General features: G+C 43.4%; 1 protein-coding gene across 3 annotated transcripts in view; it reads right to left on the reverse strand.

Annotated features, from left to right (window-relative positions):
• Positions 1–16,515, reverse strand: part of LOC123990663 (mitogen-activated protein kinase kinase kinase 7-like) — a 28,087-nt gene that overhangs the window by 3,117 nt on the left and 8,455 nt on the right. Inside the window, exons 7-17 of one of the 3 annotated variants that reach the window (XM_046291394.1) lie at positions 15,473–15,601; positions 14,831–14,961; positions 14,505–14,586; positions 14,252–14,376; positions 13,812–13,959; positions 10,561–10,641; positions 6,337–6,404; positions 4,634–4,736; positions 4,223–4,284; positions 3,657–3,772; positions 2,177–2,400 (exon numbers count right to left, since the gene is read on the reverse strand). In XM_046291394.1, coding sequence (XP_046147350.1) covers positions 2,292–2,400; positions 3,657–3,772; positions 4,223–4,284; positions 4,634–4,736; positions 6,337–6,404; positions 10,561–10,641; positions 13,812–13,959; positions 14,252–14,376; positions 14,505–14,586; positions 14,831–14,961; positions 15,473–15,601 — 1,154 coding nt within the window. In that variant the 3' untranslated portion in view covers positions 2,177–2,291. Of the gene's footprint in view, positions 1–2,176; positions 2,401–3,656; positions 3,773–4,222; positions 4,285–4,633; positions 4,737–6,336; positions 6,405–10,560; positions 10,642–13,811; positions 13,960–14,251; positions 14,377–14,504; positions 14,587–14,830; positions 14,962–15,472; positions 15,602–16,515 lie in introns of those variants that run through there. The other 2 variants (XM_046291391.1, XM_046291395.1) reach the window with 2 other exon arrangements.

Below are 16,515 nucleotides of genomic sequence, written 5' to 3' on the forward strand. Positions count from 1 at the left end.
AAGAAAAAAAGGAAAGGGATATGCCATTAAAGCTGCAATATGTAACTTTTTGGGTGACCCGACCACATTCACATAGAAATGTGGTTAGAGCGTTGGGCCAGTAACCGAAAGGTTGCTGGATCAAATCCCCGAGCTGACAAGGTGAAAATCTGTCATTCTGCCCCTGAACAGGGCAGATAACACACTGTTTCCCGGTATCTGTTCTATATGCCCCATTTCTATGCTTCCTGTTCTTTAAGTTTTGTTTTTGTGTAATCTACTTTTGCTTTTGTAAACCAGCTTCAAACAGTTGAAAATGTTTTGATTGAATGAAAATATATTTTACAGCAGTTTAGAGGGAACAATGATTCTCTACACCAGTGGTTCTCAACTGGTTTTGTCTGGGGACCCAAATTTGAAAGTCACAATTAAGTCACAACCCAATATTATGGACTGTTGATGATAACATTTTGTAATGTTGCATTGCAGCTGCCTTCTTGGGCAGGTTTCACTTGCAAAATCAACTCAATTATGGTATTAAAGTAAGTCATTACAAAGCCATATTAACTGAGAACACATGTATTATCAATTCAAGAGAAGCCATTTAATTAGGCGACCAGTTCAGGAGTGGGGTGTAATACATGATCAGACTCAGTAACACATACCAGTGTTTAAAATAGAACAACAATTATTAGGAAGTCTTTATTAATGACTCACGACAGGTGAGAGCAGGATACTCTCCCATTACGCTGCAGCAGAATGGCAGTGTCATTTCCAGGAAGTGCATCCTCAGTCCGCTATCAAATGACAGCTCCACCAGCTGATCCTATTCATTACTTGGCAACATGACGCTTCCCATCTTCACTCAAAAGGGGTCCCGGGTCCAGTCGTCTGGTCTCCTGTTCTCCTCCAGGAAGTGGTCTCAAAACCTTCCCTGCAGCATGGCAAGATGCTGTTTAACTATTTATTTTTCAGTGTGTCGCGGTGCCTTATGTTGATCAGACTCTGAATCTCGAAAATCATGATTTGCCCAAATGGTAAGCTTCATCTGGAAGCCATCCACTTTGTCCCTCTGTTAAAATCGATTATGACCCCTCCCTTGCATTGACACATTGAGCGAATTCAGATGATTAAAAATATCTGCCAGGTAGGCAACTTGCGAGAGCCATTCTTCACAATCGAAATGTTCGAAGCTCAAAAGCGACCCAGCAGTTTACCCCTGGAAAAGCCAGTGGACCTCTGCATGATAAAGCACCTGCTGGTGCTCGCTTCCCATATACCTGCAGAAGGCCTGGAAACACCTGTTGGTGCTCGCTCGCCATATCCCTGCAGAAGGCCTGGAAACACCTGCTGGTGCTCGCTCGCCATATCCCTGCAGAAGGCCTGGAAACACCTGCTGCTGCTCGCTCCCCATATCCCTGCAGAAGGCCTGAAAACACCTGCTGGTGCTCCCTCCCCATATCCCTGCAGAAGGCCTGGAAACAACCACTTTTCACTCACATTGTGGAGTATGGCGTGGAGCTCAGGCATGATGTCCTTCGCTACCAAAGCCTCCCTGTGTAGGAAGCAGGGGATCCAAGACGCACTCGGTGCTCTCTTCAGGATCCGCTTTACTACTCCAGAGTGCTGTCCCGTCATGGCAGCTGCCCCATCTGTGGTCACACCGACACACCCATCCCAGGCCAGTCCCACGGAGCCCAGGAACATATCCATTGTGCTAAAGACAGCCTCTGGAGTGGTGGTGGTGGGCAAATCGACACTAAAAAGGAACTGCTTCTCAAAGTTATTATCCCAGACGTGTCTGTCATAGATCATTAGAATTTCATGGTTAGCCATATCTGTGAATTCATCAAGCTGCAGTGCGTAATGGAAATTTGCACTGATGTACTCTGATGTCTGGCACGTTATGTCCCCAGACATGTCCGGGATTCTCCTCCTCATAGTGTCATTGGATATGGGTAGAGTTTTAAGTATGTTGAGGCTGACTCTCCGAAGATTTCAGTGCATTTATCAATCGCAGCAGGGAGTATGAGATCCTCTGCGCTGGTGTTTTTTTTGTGTTGCACTTAGCAATACGCTGGGCCACAAGGTATGATGCACAAAGTGCCTTTTCTTGTACCGTGCAGACGTTCTTCAATTAATCTTGTGAGGCCTCCAGATATTGACATTTCCTTTCATTTTCTTTTTTAAAAGGTCAGCTGTCTTGTCTTTGTGGCTTGGATGCTTGGTGCCCAGATGCCTTTTCATTTTGGGTTTCATGTTCTCATTAGCTAACAGCTCGTTGCGGTCTACACTCACCCTGCCTCTTACATCTATATAAAACTATATTTGATGAAGTCGGTTGGTATTTTCTCTTCTTGACAGGGACCAGGTTGTCTGCCTTGTTGTTGACGTTGGTAGCAGCAGTAGATGAAGAGGGAGCTACACGTAAAAAAAAAAAAAAACTGGTCCATGATTTTACTCTGACAGCTAGACTACATGAGCTAAATGACATCCGACTATCCACATGTGCAATGGCTGCAGAACACCTCTGCATAGTTAGCTGTCAATCAAGCTAGCTGTCAGAAGAAGATCTGTATTATCTGATTGGACGTGTCACATTTAAAACAACGTTGCAGAATGACATTTTTATTGGATCAGTTTGTCAAATTAAATGTTTATTGGTCACATACACATTTTGCAGATGTTATTGCAGATGTAGCGAAATGTGTCATTTCATTGGATCAGTGTGTGTGTGTGTGTGTTGTGTGTGTGTGGGGGGAGAATTTATTGTATTGGTCAGTGAGTGAGTGAAGTGTGAACCCCTCCGAGTCCAAATGTAGCTAGCCATTTCACCACTGCAGACACACTGCATGTGTTAAGTCAGCAAATAATGTTATTTTTATTTCATTTTATTATTCTTGCACAAGTCCCGCGACCCTTTAAAATCCTCCCGTGACTCCCCAGTTGAGAATCACTGCTCTACACCATCCATTGCTTGTTTGGGCACAAACTGAAATTAGGCAAATTACAATTTTAACAACCAGGAAATGGAGGTGCAATTTCTGCATATCGCACCTTTAAGTAATAAAATGTGATTAAGACAACTGTGAATTAATGTGAATTACTCTGTGCTTTAACAGAGGAATAGTATCACATGCAATAAGCACAGCTGAGAGGCTGGTGGATGATGAAGCACCAAAGCATTCAATCGCTTCTGTGAGAAAACCGCTGATTCCACAAATGTGGTAATTCCTTGCTAAAGTCATGGTCTATGAATAGGAGATTAGCTCTTCATCCAAACACAGCCAGTTGTCCCACAACGCTCGACTTGCACAGTTTAGCAGGCCTGTTTGAATGTCATTGGTCATCTAAATTAGTAATTGCCTTTGGGTGGACCTCTGCCCTCAGCAGTCATATGCCCAAGTCTAAATACATGTTTCACATCTGATGGAGCTGCTTGTTCTGTTAGTCACAAGACAGCCCACCCCCTTAAACAGGGAGACATTTTTGTCTGCTTGGATCGCACAGATGTGTATGGTCACATTCAGCAGGGCCTACAGTACAGACTAGAGTTAATTACACTGAACTCTGGAGCGCTAACAGGATGAAAGAACAGAGCATTACCTTAGCCCTTTGGTGGTGGCTGAACGCTTGCCCTACAAGATGGAGAGGTACAGTAAATGTTCACTATTTACCTTCTCTGGATCAGCAAGGCGATTTCTGTCTGCACTTTTAGGTACTCCTGGGCCATTTTACAGTGCTGCTCAAACACAGCCATGGACTCTTTGGAGTTTGGGCAAGGAGCGAGGGGCTGAAAATAAACCATGCGATTAATTGATTTGGAAGCATATATCCAGTTAGATGATATAAATACATTTTTAGAGTTTATCAGATTCATCTGAGCTTTTAAAAATATACAAAATATCTCACCGCCGTTGCCAGTGGATATTTATACAGACATCTCTTTTTAGATAACCTCTGAGAAAAGTATGCTATCCTGCCCTAATTGAATTAGTCCATTTGCAGTGTCGTTGAAATCATCTTTGAGTGGGGAAAACATCAACATTTCAATTAAAACAAAATAGCATATCAACACACACACAAAAAAACTAAACAAGATTCACTGTGACACCATATTGTTTTTGGACAGGTCCACACAAACAGTTGAATGGGATGGGAGTGGGAACAAGATGTATCGTGGTATAAAATAATGCTTAACATTAGCAGGACAGGGGAGGTCCGGTATGAAATGATTCCCTACCTGCAGCTGGTGGTCCAGAGTGAGATATGCCATGGGAATGGAGTTGTCTGAGCCGTTGGTATCTGGGCAGGAGAGAGCAAGACTCGTGTTTTTTTGTTGCTCTGACAGTGACAGTAGTGGACTCGGTGTAAGCCGAGTCCACTGGGCAGGCATTCAGTTATCAATAGACACCAGAAGTCCTTCAACAGAAATAGACCCTTGTCTTTTTGCATATCCCAACTCCCCCTTCGGAGAGTGGGGTCACGGCCAGGGTCTGCCATCATCAACGGTGACCCTGGAGCAATTAGGGTTAAGACCTTGCTCAAGGGCAGATTTTTCACCTTGACGCCTTGGGGATTGGAACTAGCTACCTTTTGGTTACTGGCCCAACGCTCTAACCCTCTAGGCTACCTGCTACCAATACTACTGTACCTGTGGGATCATCGGGAGAGAAGCTATAGCCTCTGCTGCTGGTCTTATCAGGCGGCATCATCCTCACACTGGGACTGGAGGACCTGCTGCTGTTCCGGCTCCCCTATAACAGGCCAACAACACTGTCAATCACTCATACAGCCAATCGTAGAAGATCAGAGGTGGAAACACATGTCCACAAAATGTCCCTAGAAATAATAATTTATGCCATTTGGTAGACGCTTTTATCCAAAGCAACTTACAGTCGTGCATACATTTTACGAGTGGGTGGCCTTGGGAATTGAACCCTCAATCCTGGCGTTACAAGCGTCATGGTTTATCAACTGAGCCATACAGGACCGCTATTGCTTTTGTCCACTGAACACAAAACACCAGAACCTCAAGCAAAGTCAACAATTATTATAGCTGTCATCCCATGGCTTCAGACGGCAACAAAATCCCACATGGGAATCCTGAGCCTCTTTCAGTGGGGTGAAACAACGTATAGTTTGTCAAGTAAAGTGTGAAAAACAAAGTCTTAAGTCTGTCTGGGGTTATGTACACACTCCCGAAAGAGAGAAACATGTAAGAAAACCAGAGGAAAACACTCCGTCCAACTACTGGGAACTCACAAGTTGATCTCCACAGATAACCTTGTGCAAAAAGGTATCAGACAAGAACAATACCAATATAAATCAATACAAGTGCAGAGTCTACTTCATCTTTAAACTAAACAGGAATTTTGCTACTGCAAAATAACGTTCTTTCTACACCTGGAACATATTAGCTTATTAACACTTAGCTTTTCCGCCATTGGACACCATGTTTGACCGAGCATGCATCAAATCCTCCGAGGAAGCAAAACACGACCAGTTAAAATGCAATGCAATTCAGAGAGAAAAAAGATACGATACCACCAAAAAGCTTTTGAGAAAGCTTTCATAACATGCATTTCCCCTCTGTGGAAGGCTTATGTACAGTGTTACACTAGTCAATCCAGACCTTGTAGAGCACCTGACCTGGCTGTCCTCCTAGTGTAGAGCACCTGACCTGGCTGTCCTCCTAGTGTAGAGCACCTGACCTGGCTGTCCTCCTAGTGTAGAGCACCTGACCTGGCTGTCCTAGTGTAGAGCACCTGACCTGGCTGTCCTCCTAGTGTAGAGCACCTGACCTGGCTGTCCTCCTAGTGTAGAGCACCTGACCTGGCTGTCCTCCTAGTGTAGAGCACCTGACCTGGCTGTCCTCCTAGTGTAGAGCACCTGACCTGGCTGTCCTCCTAGTGTAGAGCACCTGACCTGGCTGTCCTCCTAGTGTAGAGCACCTGACCTGGCCGTCCTCCTAGTGTAGAGCATCTGACCTGGCCGTCCTCCTAGTGTAGAGCATCTTACCTGGCCGTCCTACCGTAGAGCATCTTACCTGGCCGTCCTACCGTAGAGCATCTTACCTGGCCGTCCTACCGTAGAGCATCTTACCTGGCCGTCCTACCGTAGAGCATCTTTCCTGGCCGTCCTACCGTAGAGCATCTTTCCTGGCCGTCCTACCGTAGAGCATCTTTCCTGGTGGTCCTAACGTAGAGCATCTTACCTGGCCGTCCTACTGTAGAGCATCTTACCTGGCTGTCCTACTGTAGAGCATCTTACCTGGCTGTCCTACTGTAGAGCATCTTTCCTGGCTGTCCTACTGTAGAGCATCTTTCCTGGCTGTCCTACTGTAGAGCATCTTACCTGGCTGGACTCTGTGCCGACCCCAGGGAGGTCCTGTACAGATCTCCGTCTCTGCGCCTCACAGGTGGCTGTGGACAGGATAGAGAGATAGAGGAACTGTTAAAACCTAGACCCAGTTCCAGGGGGACTTGTCTGTCTGAGGTCTGTGAAAAGTGGGGTATCCAAACCACAGAGCCACACTGAGACAGGACATTTGCACAGATTTAACCCCCGACTCCTTGGCCAGTCACATGCTCTGGTATGCCCATAGCATGACCATAGCGTAGTAGTCATCCCCCTCAACCCCCACACTAACACGGCACAACACACACACCTACCACATGAATAGCTAGGCCTCACTGTGTCATGTTTGTGCAGATCTGCTTTTTTGTGGGGGGGCTGTGAGTAAGGGATGCTGGTGATGGGAAACTAGGGTATTTTAGGGTTCATAGCACGTCTTGTCTGAGGCCCAGCAAAGGTCAACGGGCAGGGGGTCCTGTGCTGAATAGCACAATCAGGTCTGGTCTGGCCCTGATCTGCACCCTGCCTCCACTCCTTCATCCCCAGCCAAGGTAAACCTGAGGTTGGCTCTGACCTGCCTCCACTCCTTCATCCCAAGCCAAGGTAAACCTGAGGTTGGCTCTGACCTGCCTCCACACCTTCATCCCCAGCCAAGGTAAACCCGAGGTTGGCTCTGACCTGCCTCCACACCTTCATCCCCAGCCAAGGTAAACCCGAGGTTGGCTCTGACCTGCCTGACATTGTCAGAATAACAGGTGAAATTATAGCCAGCTGGCAGTTAGAAGTATTATTAGTTCGATCTATGCTGGAGAATTATGAACAATGTCTTCTGAGTTGGTTGTTTTCAGAGTCGGAATATTCAGCTGCTGGGAATTTTCTGGATTATGGGAGCACTGGTCTTTTTTACCCTCCGCACACCCCTTGGCATCAATCCCAGACCCATACAACATTTGAACTACTGCAACAAGGGCAATATTTAAGGTGGAAACCATTAAAAAACAATTTGGGACAATTGAAGTTACATTTCTAACTAAACAATACCCTCAACAACTGATTTTTTCATTCTTTCTGAACTACAAAATTGTGAATGCATAACTTTGTACATGATATGGAAGACAACATCTAAAACTACCTTGACCTCCCTTATTGCACAAAACTCCGAAACAAAGACACTACACACAGGCAGGCACACACAACTACAAAACAACACACACACACACACACACAGACAACACATCACAACACACACACACACATTGCACAAAACACACACACACACACACACACAGGCAGGCACACACACTAATACACTGAATGTTGGATTGAGACAAATGCTCATTTGTCACTGCAGTAGTTGTTGCTCTGGGCCCATACAGTGCCTTCAGAAAGTATTCATACACATTCGACTTATCAAATTTTGTTGTGTTACAGCCTGAATTCAAAATGGAAGTTAGAAAATATATTGAAAATTCACACACAGAAATATCTCATTTACATAAGTACATGACTGTAAGTCGCTTTGGATAAAAGCGTCTGCTAAATGGCATATATTATTATTATTATTATTATATTATTCACACCCGAGTCACCACATGTAAGAATCACCTTTGGCAGGGATTACAGCGGAGTCTTTCTTGGTCTCTAGTTGGATTGTACAATATTTGCACATCATTCTTTGGGAAAAAAGAATCAAGCTGTCAAGTTGGTTGTTGATCATTCCATGACAGTCATTTTCAAATCTTACTACTCAGGAACATTGAACGTCATCTGTGCAAGCAATTCCAGTGTATATTTGGCCTTCTGATTTAGGGTAGTGTCTTGCTGAAAGGTGAATTTGTCTCCCAGTGTCTGTTGGAAAGTAGACTGAACCAGGTTTTTCTCTAGGATTTTGCCTGTGCTTAGATCTATTCCATTTCTTTTGATCTTAAAAAAGTCTTAAGTCAATGACAAGCATACAAATAACATGATGCAACCACCACCATGCATCAAAATATGTAGAGTGGTACTCAGTGAAGTGTTATTGCTCCAAACATAACGCTTTGTGTTCAATACACAGTTACTTTCTTTGCCAAATGGTTTTGCAGTTTTACTTAAAGTGCCTTATTGCATACAGGATGCATGTTAGGATTATTTTGATTCTGTACAGGCTTCCTTTTCACTCTGTCATTTAGGTTAGTATTGTGATGGAACTACAATGTTGATGCATCCTCAATTCTCCCATTATCAGTCATTAAACTGGAACGGTTTTAAAGTCAGCACTGGCCTCATGGTGAAATCCCTTAGTTCAGTTAAAGGGGAGGACGGACACCACTAGGAAGGACAACTGTACCTTTGTAGTGACTGAGTGTATTGATACACCATCCAAAGTGTAATGAACAACTTCACCATGCAGAAAAGAGGATATTCAATGTTTTTATTTTTACCCATCTACCAATAGGTGTCCTTCTGTGCGATGCATTGGAAAACCTCCCTGGTCTTTCTGGTTGAATCTGTGTTGGAAATTCACTGATAGACTGAGGAACATTACCTCTTGTACCCCACACATCTGTAGTCATTCAAAAATCATCGTAAACACTATTGCACACAGAGTCCATGCAACTTGTGACATTTTTACTCATTAACTCATTTACTTCTTTAACTTATTTAAGCTTGCCATAACAAAAGTGTTGGATACTTAAGACATGTCAGCTTTTTCTTTTTAATAAAATCTGTAGAAATCTCTAAAAACCTAATTCCAATTTGACATTATGGGTATTGTGTGTAGGCCAGTGACATAAAACCTCAATTTAATCTATTTTAAATTCAGGCTGTAACACAACAAAAATGTGGAAAAGGTCAAAAGTGGCTTGAATACTTTCTAAAGGCGCTGTAGATCAGAATAAGGTCCTGTCATTGTGTGATTGTTATTTTGCGTGTAAAAATAATATACTTTGCTGCTGTCATGTATGTAGAATATGGCAACAGAGGTGCTTGCGAGCCATTTGAAGTCCCACCCTACTATGATAACACTGAATAGAAATTTGATTTAGAATGCCAATCCAGAACTTCAAAAAACTTGAGAAATGCTTCATACTAATTAAACTACTAAATGGAGACTGGGTTCAAATGAACTGAAGAAATGAGTGACATCTAGGTGTGCCACATACAGTTATAACAACCTTGTCATACCTTTAATATCCCCTTATGTCAGCCCTCTCCTTTAGTCACTGATTAATTCACTACTCCTTCAACATGTCTCTCGCAGCTCCTCCTTCCTAAATAGAAAGGCCTTTTCTTGTTTGAAATCCAGTGCTGCTGTCCCAGTTTCCTTCATCCTCATCTTGGGTGGTAATAATAGCCGTGACCCTCAATGTGAGGTAAATCAATCAAATCGACCAAGTTAATGGATGCAAAGAGAGAGAAAAAAAGCTTTTAACAGACGTCCTCTATGCATGAAAGACAAGGATGAGCTGAGAGAGCAAGCCAAGCCAACCGATTTACTCCCTGCATGCCTGCAGCAAAGCCAGAAGGACATCTGAGAAACAGACAGGGCCATGAGTTATGAATCTTATCACATCCATTTCACCCCCCCTTCTGATGGCATGATGATAAAAATAACCTGATGACGTGCCCCTTAAATCAACAGCCTATTCTATTGTTTTTGCACATCAGGCTAACATGTTTGGATTCATCCATGAATCTGGATTAGATATGTTGATTAAAAGATGGATCTGTGTGAATCGAAACAGCTTGATCAGCATCTTGTGCCTGGAGGGTGAAACACAGATAAGACCGCCACCATGTGTAACCCATGTCCCTCTTAACGTCTAACAAAACCACAAAAGACAGAGGAAAAAGAGATCTGCGTGTGTTACTCCAGGTTTATCATCATCCATAGCCTCAATACTGATTTGTATTGAGTCATCACTGGTGGTAATATCCCCTTACTAAATAATATCCCCTTACTTCAATTCAATTGTAAAGTGTCAAGGCAGAATATAAGAACTGCATGCCAAATGGCACCCTTTTCCATATTTAGTACTCTACTTTTGACCAGGGCCCACAGGGACTCTATAGGGAATACGGTGACATTTGAGACGCATTGACTACAAGCGCCCCTGTAGCCTGTGAGACCTGGAGTAACAGACACTAAAGGCCCAGCAGTGTCAGAGCAACCCACTGATTCAGTTCAGCCAAGCCAGCTATACCCAGGGTACCAAGTAGCCTGGTAGTCCGCACTGGTACCTGTGACGACGATCTTGGGAACGTCCAGAATGGTGCCAAATGACGCCGTTTTACGGTGGCCTCGTTTATACTGGGGACGTGCTGCAACAAATACACACACATAGCTGGCGTACACATGCAGACAAAGAGAGGGCCCTGAGCTGGAGCATACATGTCAGACGCTGCTCTCTCTTCGCTCCCCTCTGGACTGTATTGACATGCAGAGCACATACATGCACAATGCACGGGCAACATGCATCCTGTCCTAAGGTTGGTTGGTTAGTTTCACAACACAGTGCTAGCGATGCTGCATAGGAAGTCTCAGCACAGACATGACAGGCAACTGTTTGACTGTACTAATAGAATATGTATGATAATTGGAATAAAATTAATTGATCAAACCATATTGATGGCACCGAATACTGTAATATATTGTAACCATTGAGGAGCACTGAAGATAAACAGATGATAAAGCTAAATATATTACATTTTAAACTAATATTCATGTGATATACCATGTACAGCATCAACAATGTGAAATAATTCTATACAATAAGACAGACAACTGAAGATATTTCACAGAAAACAGTCTCACATTAAGCTGAAAAGAAAGCGTGAGGAAAAACCCTGACAAATAGAGACTAAGGCTAATTGTAGCTTACTCATGCCTTGGAAGCTTAATTTTGACAAGGCAGATGATGAATGATGAAAGGCATTCTCTCTGGCTGTGTTTAGACAGGCAGCCCAATTCTGATATTTTTGTTCCAGTAATTGGTCTTTGGAACAATCAGATCAGCTCTGAAAAAGATTTGATGTGATTGGTCAAAAGACCAATTAGTGGAAGTAAGATCAGATTTGAGCTGCCTATAAAGCTCAGCCTGAGCCTTAGATCTGAGTGAAGGAGGAGAGATGACTGGCACCAGTGCTGAGGGGCATATGGAGGAGCTTACATTAGGAATCACCTCAGAGATGAAAGCAGATGAAATGCATCTTGACAGACAGGGAGACATGATTTACATTGAAGTCATTTTAGCAGACACTCTTATCCAAAGCAACTTAACAGTACCAGTCAAAAGTTTGGACACACCTACTCATTCAAGGGTTTGTCTTTATTTGTACTATTTTCTACATTGCAGAATAATAGTGAAGACATCAAAACTATGAAATAACACACATGGAATCATGTCGTAACCAAAAAAAAAAGTTAAACAAATCAAATTATATTTTAGATTCTTCAAAGTAGTAGTGGTGGGAAAAGTACCCCACTATCATACTTGAGTAAAAATAAAAGATACCCTAATAGAAAATTACTCAAGTAAAAGTGGCCCAGTAAAATTCTACTTGAGTAAAAGTATAAAAGTATTTGGTTTAAAATATACTTAAGTATCAGAAGTAAAAAATAATTTCAAATTCCTTATATTAAGCAAACCGGAAAGCCACTCAAACATTCAGACAACTTCCAAACGAAGCATGTGCGTTTAGTGAGTCCGCCAGATCAGAGGCAGCAGGGATGACCAGGGATGTTCGGTTGATAAGTGCGTGAATTTAACTATTTTCCTGTCCTGCTAAGCATTCACATAAGTACTTTTGGGTGTCAAGGAAAATTTATGGAGTAAAAAGTACAATATTTTCTTTTGGATTGTAGTGGAGTAAAAGTAGTGAAATATATAAATAGTAAAGTACAGATACCCCCAAAAACAACTTAAGTAACACATTAAAGTATTTTTACACAAGTACTTTACACCACTGCAAAGTAGCCCCCCTTTATCCTTGATGACAGCTTTGAACTCTTGCCATTCTCTCAACCAACGTCATGAGGAATGCTTTTCCAACAGTCTTGAAGGAGTTCCCACATTTGCTGAGCACTTGGTTGGCTGCTTTTCCTCCACTTTGCAGACCAACTCAACCAAACCATCTCAATTGGGTTGAGGTCAGGGGATTGTGGCGGCCAGGTCATCTGATGCAGCACTCCATCGCGCTCCTTCTTGGTCAAATAGCACTTACACAGCCTAGAGGTGTGTTAGGTCATTGTCCTGTTGAAAAACAAATAATAGTCCCACTAAGCCCAATCCAGTTGGGATGGCGCTTCACTGCAGAATGCTGTGGTAGCCATGCTGGTTAAGTGTGCCTTTAATTCTAAATAAATCAGACAGTGTCACCAGCAAAGCACCCCCACACCACCTCCTCATCCGTTCACTTATTCTGCGTCTCACAAAGACAAGGTGGTTGGAACCGAAAATCTAAAATTTGGACTCATCACACCAAAGGACAGATTTCCACCGGTCTAATGTCCATTGCTCGTGTTTCTTGGCAAGTCTCTTCTTATTATTGGTGTCCTTTAGTAGTAGTTTCTTTGCAGAAATTTGATCATGAAGGCCTGATTCACAGTCTCCTCTGAAAAGTTGAAGTTGACATGTGTCTGCTACTTGAACTCCGTGAATCATTTATTTGTGGTGTAATCTGACATGTTCCGCAGCAGAGGCAACTCTGCGTCTTCCTTTCCTGTGGTGGTCCTCATGAGAGCCAGTGTCATCATAGCACTTGGTTTTTGTGACTGCACTTGAAGAAACGTTCAAAGTCCTTGAAATGTTCCAGATTGACTGACCTTCATGTCTTATAGTAATGATGGACTGTCATTTCTCTTTGCGTATTTGAGCTGTTCTTGCCATAATATGGACTTGGGTCTTTTACTAAATAGGGCTATCTTATGTACCCACCCTACCTTGTCACAACACAAATGCACATTAAGGAAAGAAATTCAACAAATTAACTTTTAACAAGGTAAACCTGTTCATTGAAACACATGTGACTACCTCATGAAGCTGGTTGAGAGAATGCCAAGAGTGTGCAAAGCTGTCATACAGGCAAAGGGTGGCTACTTTGAAGAATTGCAAATATAAAATCTACTTGAATTTGTTTAACACTTTTGTGGTTACCACATGATTCCATATGTGTTATATCATAGTTTTGATTTTCTCTCACTTAGTCGGCTCAGGGCTTCGAACCAGTAACCTTTTGGTTGGGCCTTTTGGTTACTGGCCCAACGCTCTTAACCGCTAGGCTACCTGCCAACCTGATAGTAGCTTTAATGGCATAGGATGCCATCGCTCTCTCTCGTACTGAAATAAAGCTGACTTCATTAGCTGACGTAACATTACTGTAAGTATGAACTGTATGCTTCTCTTCTAGAAGTGTGTGATGTGCCAAATATGTAGTCCTACACTAGTATACTCCATTTTGGGGTGTGTGAATGGTGTCGATTCTGACGTTACCTGTGGGAGCGAAAGGCACCCTGTGCTCCAGCTCTGACAGGTCTGCGCTCATTCTTTTGCTCTCTGAGGGCAGCAGACTGTGTGTTCGCTCCGACAGGCTCTCAACACTGCTCCCTCTGGACAGAGGCAGGCTCCACAACGGGTCTACCTGAGAGCACAGACAAAACAGATACTGTTGGCCTACAATACATTTCACTACTTATTCAGTGTGGTCAAAAAGTCCCAATAACATTTTGTGCACTGATGATTACGTCAAAATGACCGTGATTACTGTCATATGATGCTTGTTTAAATCATTTTGTTCATATCCACACAAATGTAGCTAATTGCATTAATGTGTCTACCTTCTCTCACCTAGACACCTGGCAAAGTAATTTGTTCAGATTTAATGGTTGTGATAGACATGGCAAGTCAAGTACCAGTACAGGTTGCTGCGTTACCTTTGGCCTGAACTGATGTGCAAACTGAGGTGTGATCTTGATGGTGTCGTTGCTCCCTGGAGAGTCCCCATGCTCCATGTTTGTGTCACTCTTATTGCTGTTGCAAGTGTAATCCACATAGGAACCTGTAATACCCAATAGAGAGGTGGTGAGACGTGAGATATTTCCATATTACGTCCATGATGTTTTATGTACATGAAACTAACGCAGATAATAAAAGCTTCCACTATTTCAACGATATAGATGTAGCTACCTGTACTGGTGGCTGAGCTACTCTGTCCTTCATCTGAAGACTGGTACGGATATTGCAAGGGTTCATCAGATCCTGGGAAGCACTGGAAAAGAGAGGTTGACAGAAAACGTAACAGCGACATTCCCAACACTGACCATCTGACCAGGCAAGCAGTCGGAGAACAGGACACCATGGTTAAGAGTCCTCCTTACATCCAGAATCGGTGTCGGCATGGAATTCAAAAGAACACTGGAATGGACACTGTGGAGATCACTTGTCTGCAAGGCGGCTATCTTGGTAAGGCATTCAATTTCATAAGTATGAGTATGAGTGTAGGAGGGCCTTACTCGCATAAGATGGGTCATGATCTTGACTATCTCCTCCATGGAGGGTCTCTGAGAGGGGTCTTTAGACCAGCAGCGGGTCATCAGGCTCTCAATGGGTTTGGGTAGGCTCTTGATGAGCGGTGGCCGGGTGCCTGGACATTATCAATATAAACAGAGAGATAAGACGCACTACGTCAACATTTATCACTATGAATACAAACACCCAAACACAATAAAATGGAGAGGTCAAAGGTTATAAAAATGCAATCTTTTAAAAATGTAATCAAGTTCCAGAAAGTTAATTTCAGTACAAGTAAACACTTCCAATCTAATGCAAATGAAAGCCCCTGCTGTGGTGGCACCGCTAATTTGTTGGAATGACAGACGCAGTAGTGTCGTGTCCCCAGGTGTGCTCCTGTTCTCAGACAGTCCGTGTTCCGTTAGCATTCTGCTCCATCACTCTACTGTGCGACGGAAGGAACAGCAGGGAGCGCTATACAGGTGAGTCTGTCTTTTTAATTGCACTTCCCCATCAGCCTCGTAACTCATTTAATCTCACAGCAGGTCTCACTGGGCAGCCGGCTCTGAGACGCCAGGGTGATTGACATGTCAGCACAGAGATTAACTCATTCAGCTCCCCCACCTACTTCCTCTTAGACTCACCGTTATGCACAGCCCACATGATGCGGAAGGCCGGCCCTCCAATCTCGTCAAAGGGCTTCCTGCGTGTGATCACCTCCCAGAGAATGATGCCCCAGCTGAACACGTCACACTTCTCGCTGTAATTGCTGCCTGAAAGCACATATGAGAGAAACAGCTCCACTCAGGGCCTTTCAGATTGCTCTGATTGGCTGATGAAAAGTAAGTCTTAAAAAAGCACGGTTAATATGTGTGAGGAGTGTTGGGGAGAAGGGGGATGTGCTTGGGAAAGCACAGGAGCATCCATCTGGTCTGCGCACCTTAAGAACATATGTGTGATGAAAATAAGGAGGCAATTTTAGTTCAGGGCCACTCCTGAGATGCTTAATTACTGTGGCTATGTTGTGGAATTAAACTACTCTTCACACAGACGTTTGGCTTGTGTCCCAAATGGCACCCTATTCCCTATTTAGCGGACTTCTTTTGACCAGGGCCCATAATGCACGATATATTTTTTTTCTCACCTTTATTTATATGTGGAATAGGGTGTCATTTGGAACTCAGATTTAAAGTTGCTTTGCTGGCAAGGCCTTTTGTAATAACATTTCTCCCCGTGATGCAAATTAGCTTTAGGGAGGTCATTCTGGGGGCAAATGTGAGCTGTTTAAATGGCATGGAAATCATGTTACTCCCTTAAACAAGATAATTACTATTACCTTTGCGTTTCCTCCTGACCCGCTTGACAAGAGGCTGCCTCAATGTGTTTTGTAAAACAAAGTACATTAGGCCAGGGATTCTCAAACTCAGTTCTGGGGCCCCTCCTGGGTGCATGTATAGTTGTTTTGCGCCTAGCAATTCACAGCTGATTCAAATAATCAAAGCTTGATAATGAGTTGGTTATTTTAATAGTACTAGGGCAAAAAACTAAATGTGAACCCAGGGGGCCCCCCCCAGGACCGAGTTTGGGAATCCTGCATTAAACTACCGGCTTCTCAGCCTAGACTAAAATGCTACATTCTCTTTGGGATGAAACCAAAACCGGCTCTGCAATATGCAGCATCTTTCCC

This window comes from Oncorhynchus gorbuscha, linkage group LG12, assembly GCF_021184085.1.
Source record: "Oncorhynchus gorbuscha isolate QuinsamMale2020 ecotype Even-year linkage group LG12, OgorEven_v1.0, whole genome shotgun sequence".
Taxonomy (NCBI): Eukaryota; Metazoa; Chordata; class Actinopteri; order Salmoniformes; family Salmonidae; genus Oncorhynchus; species Oncorhynchus gorbuscha.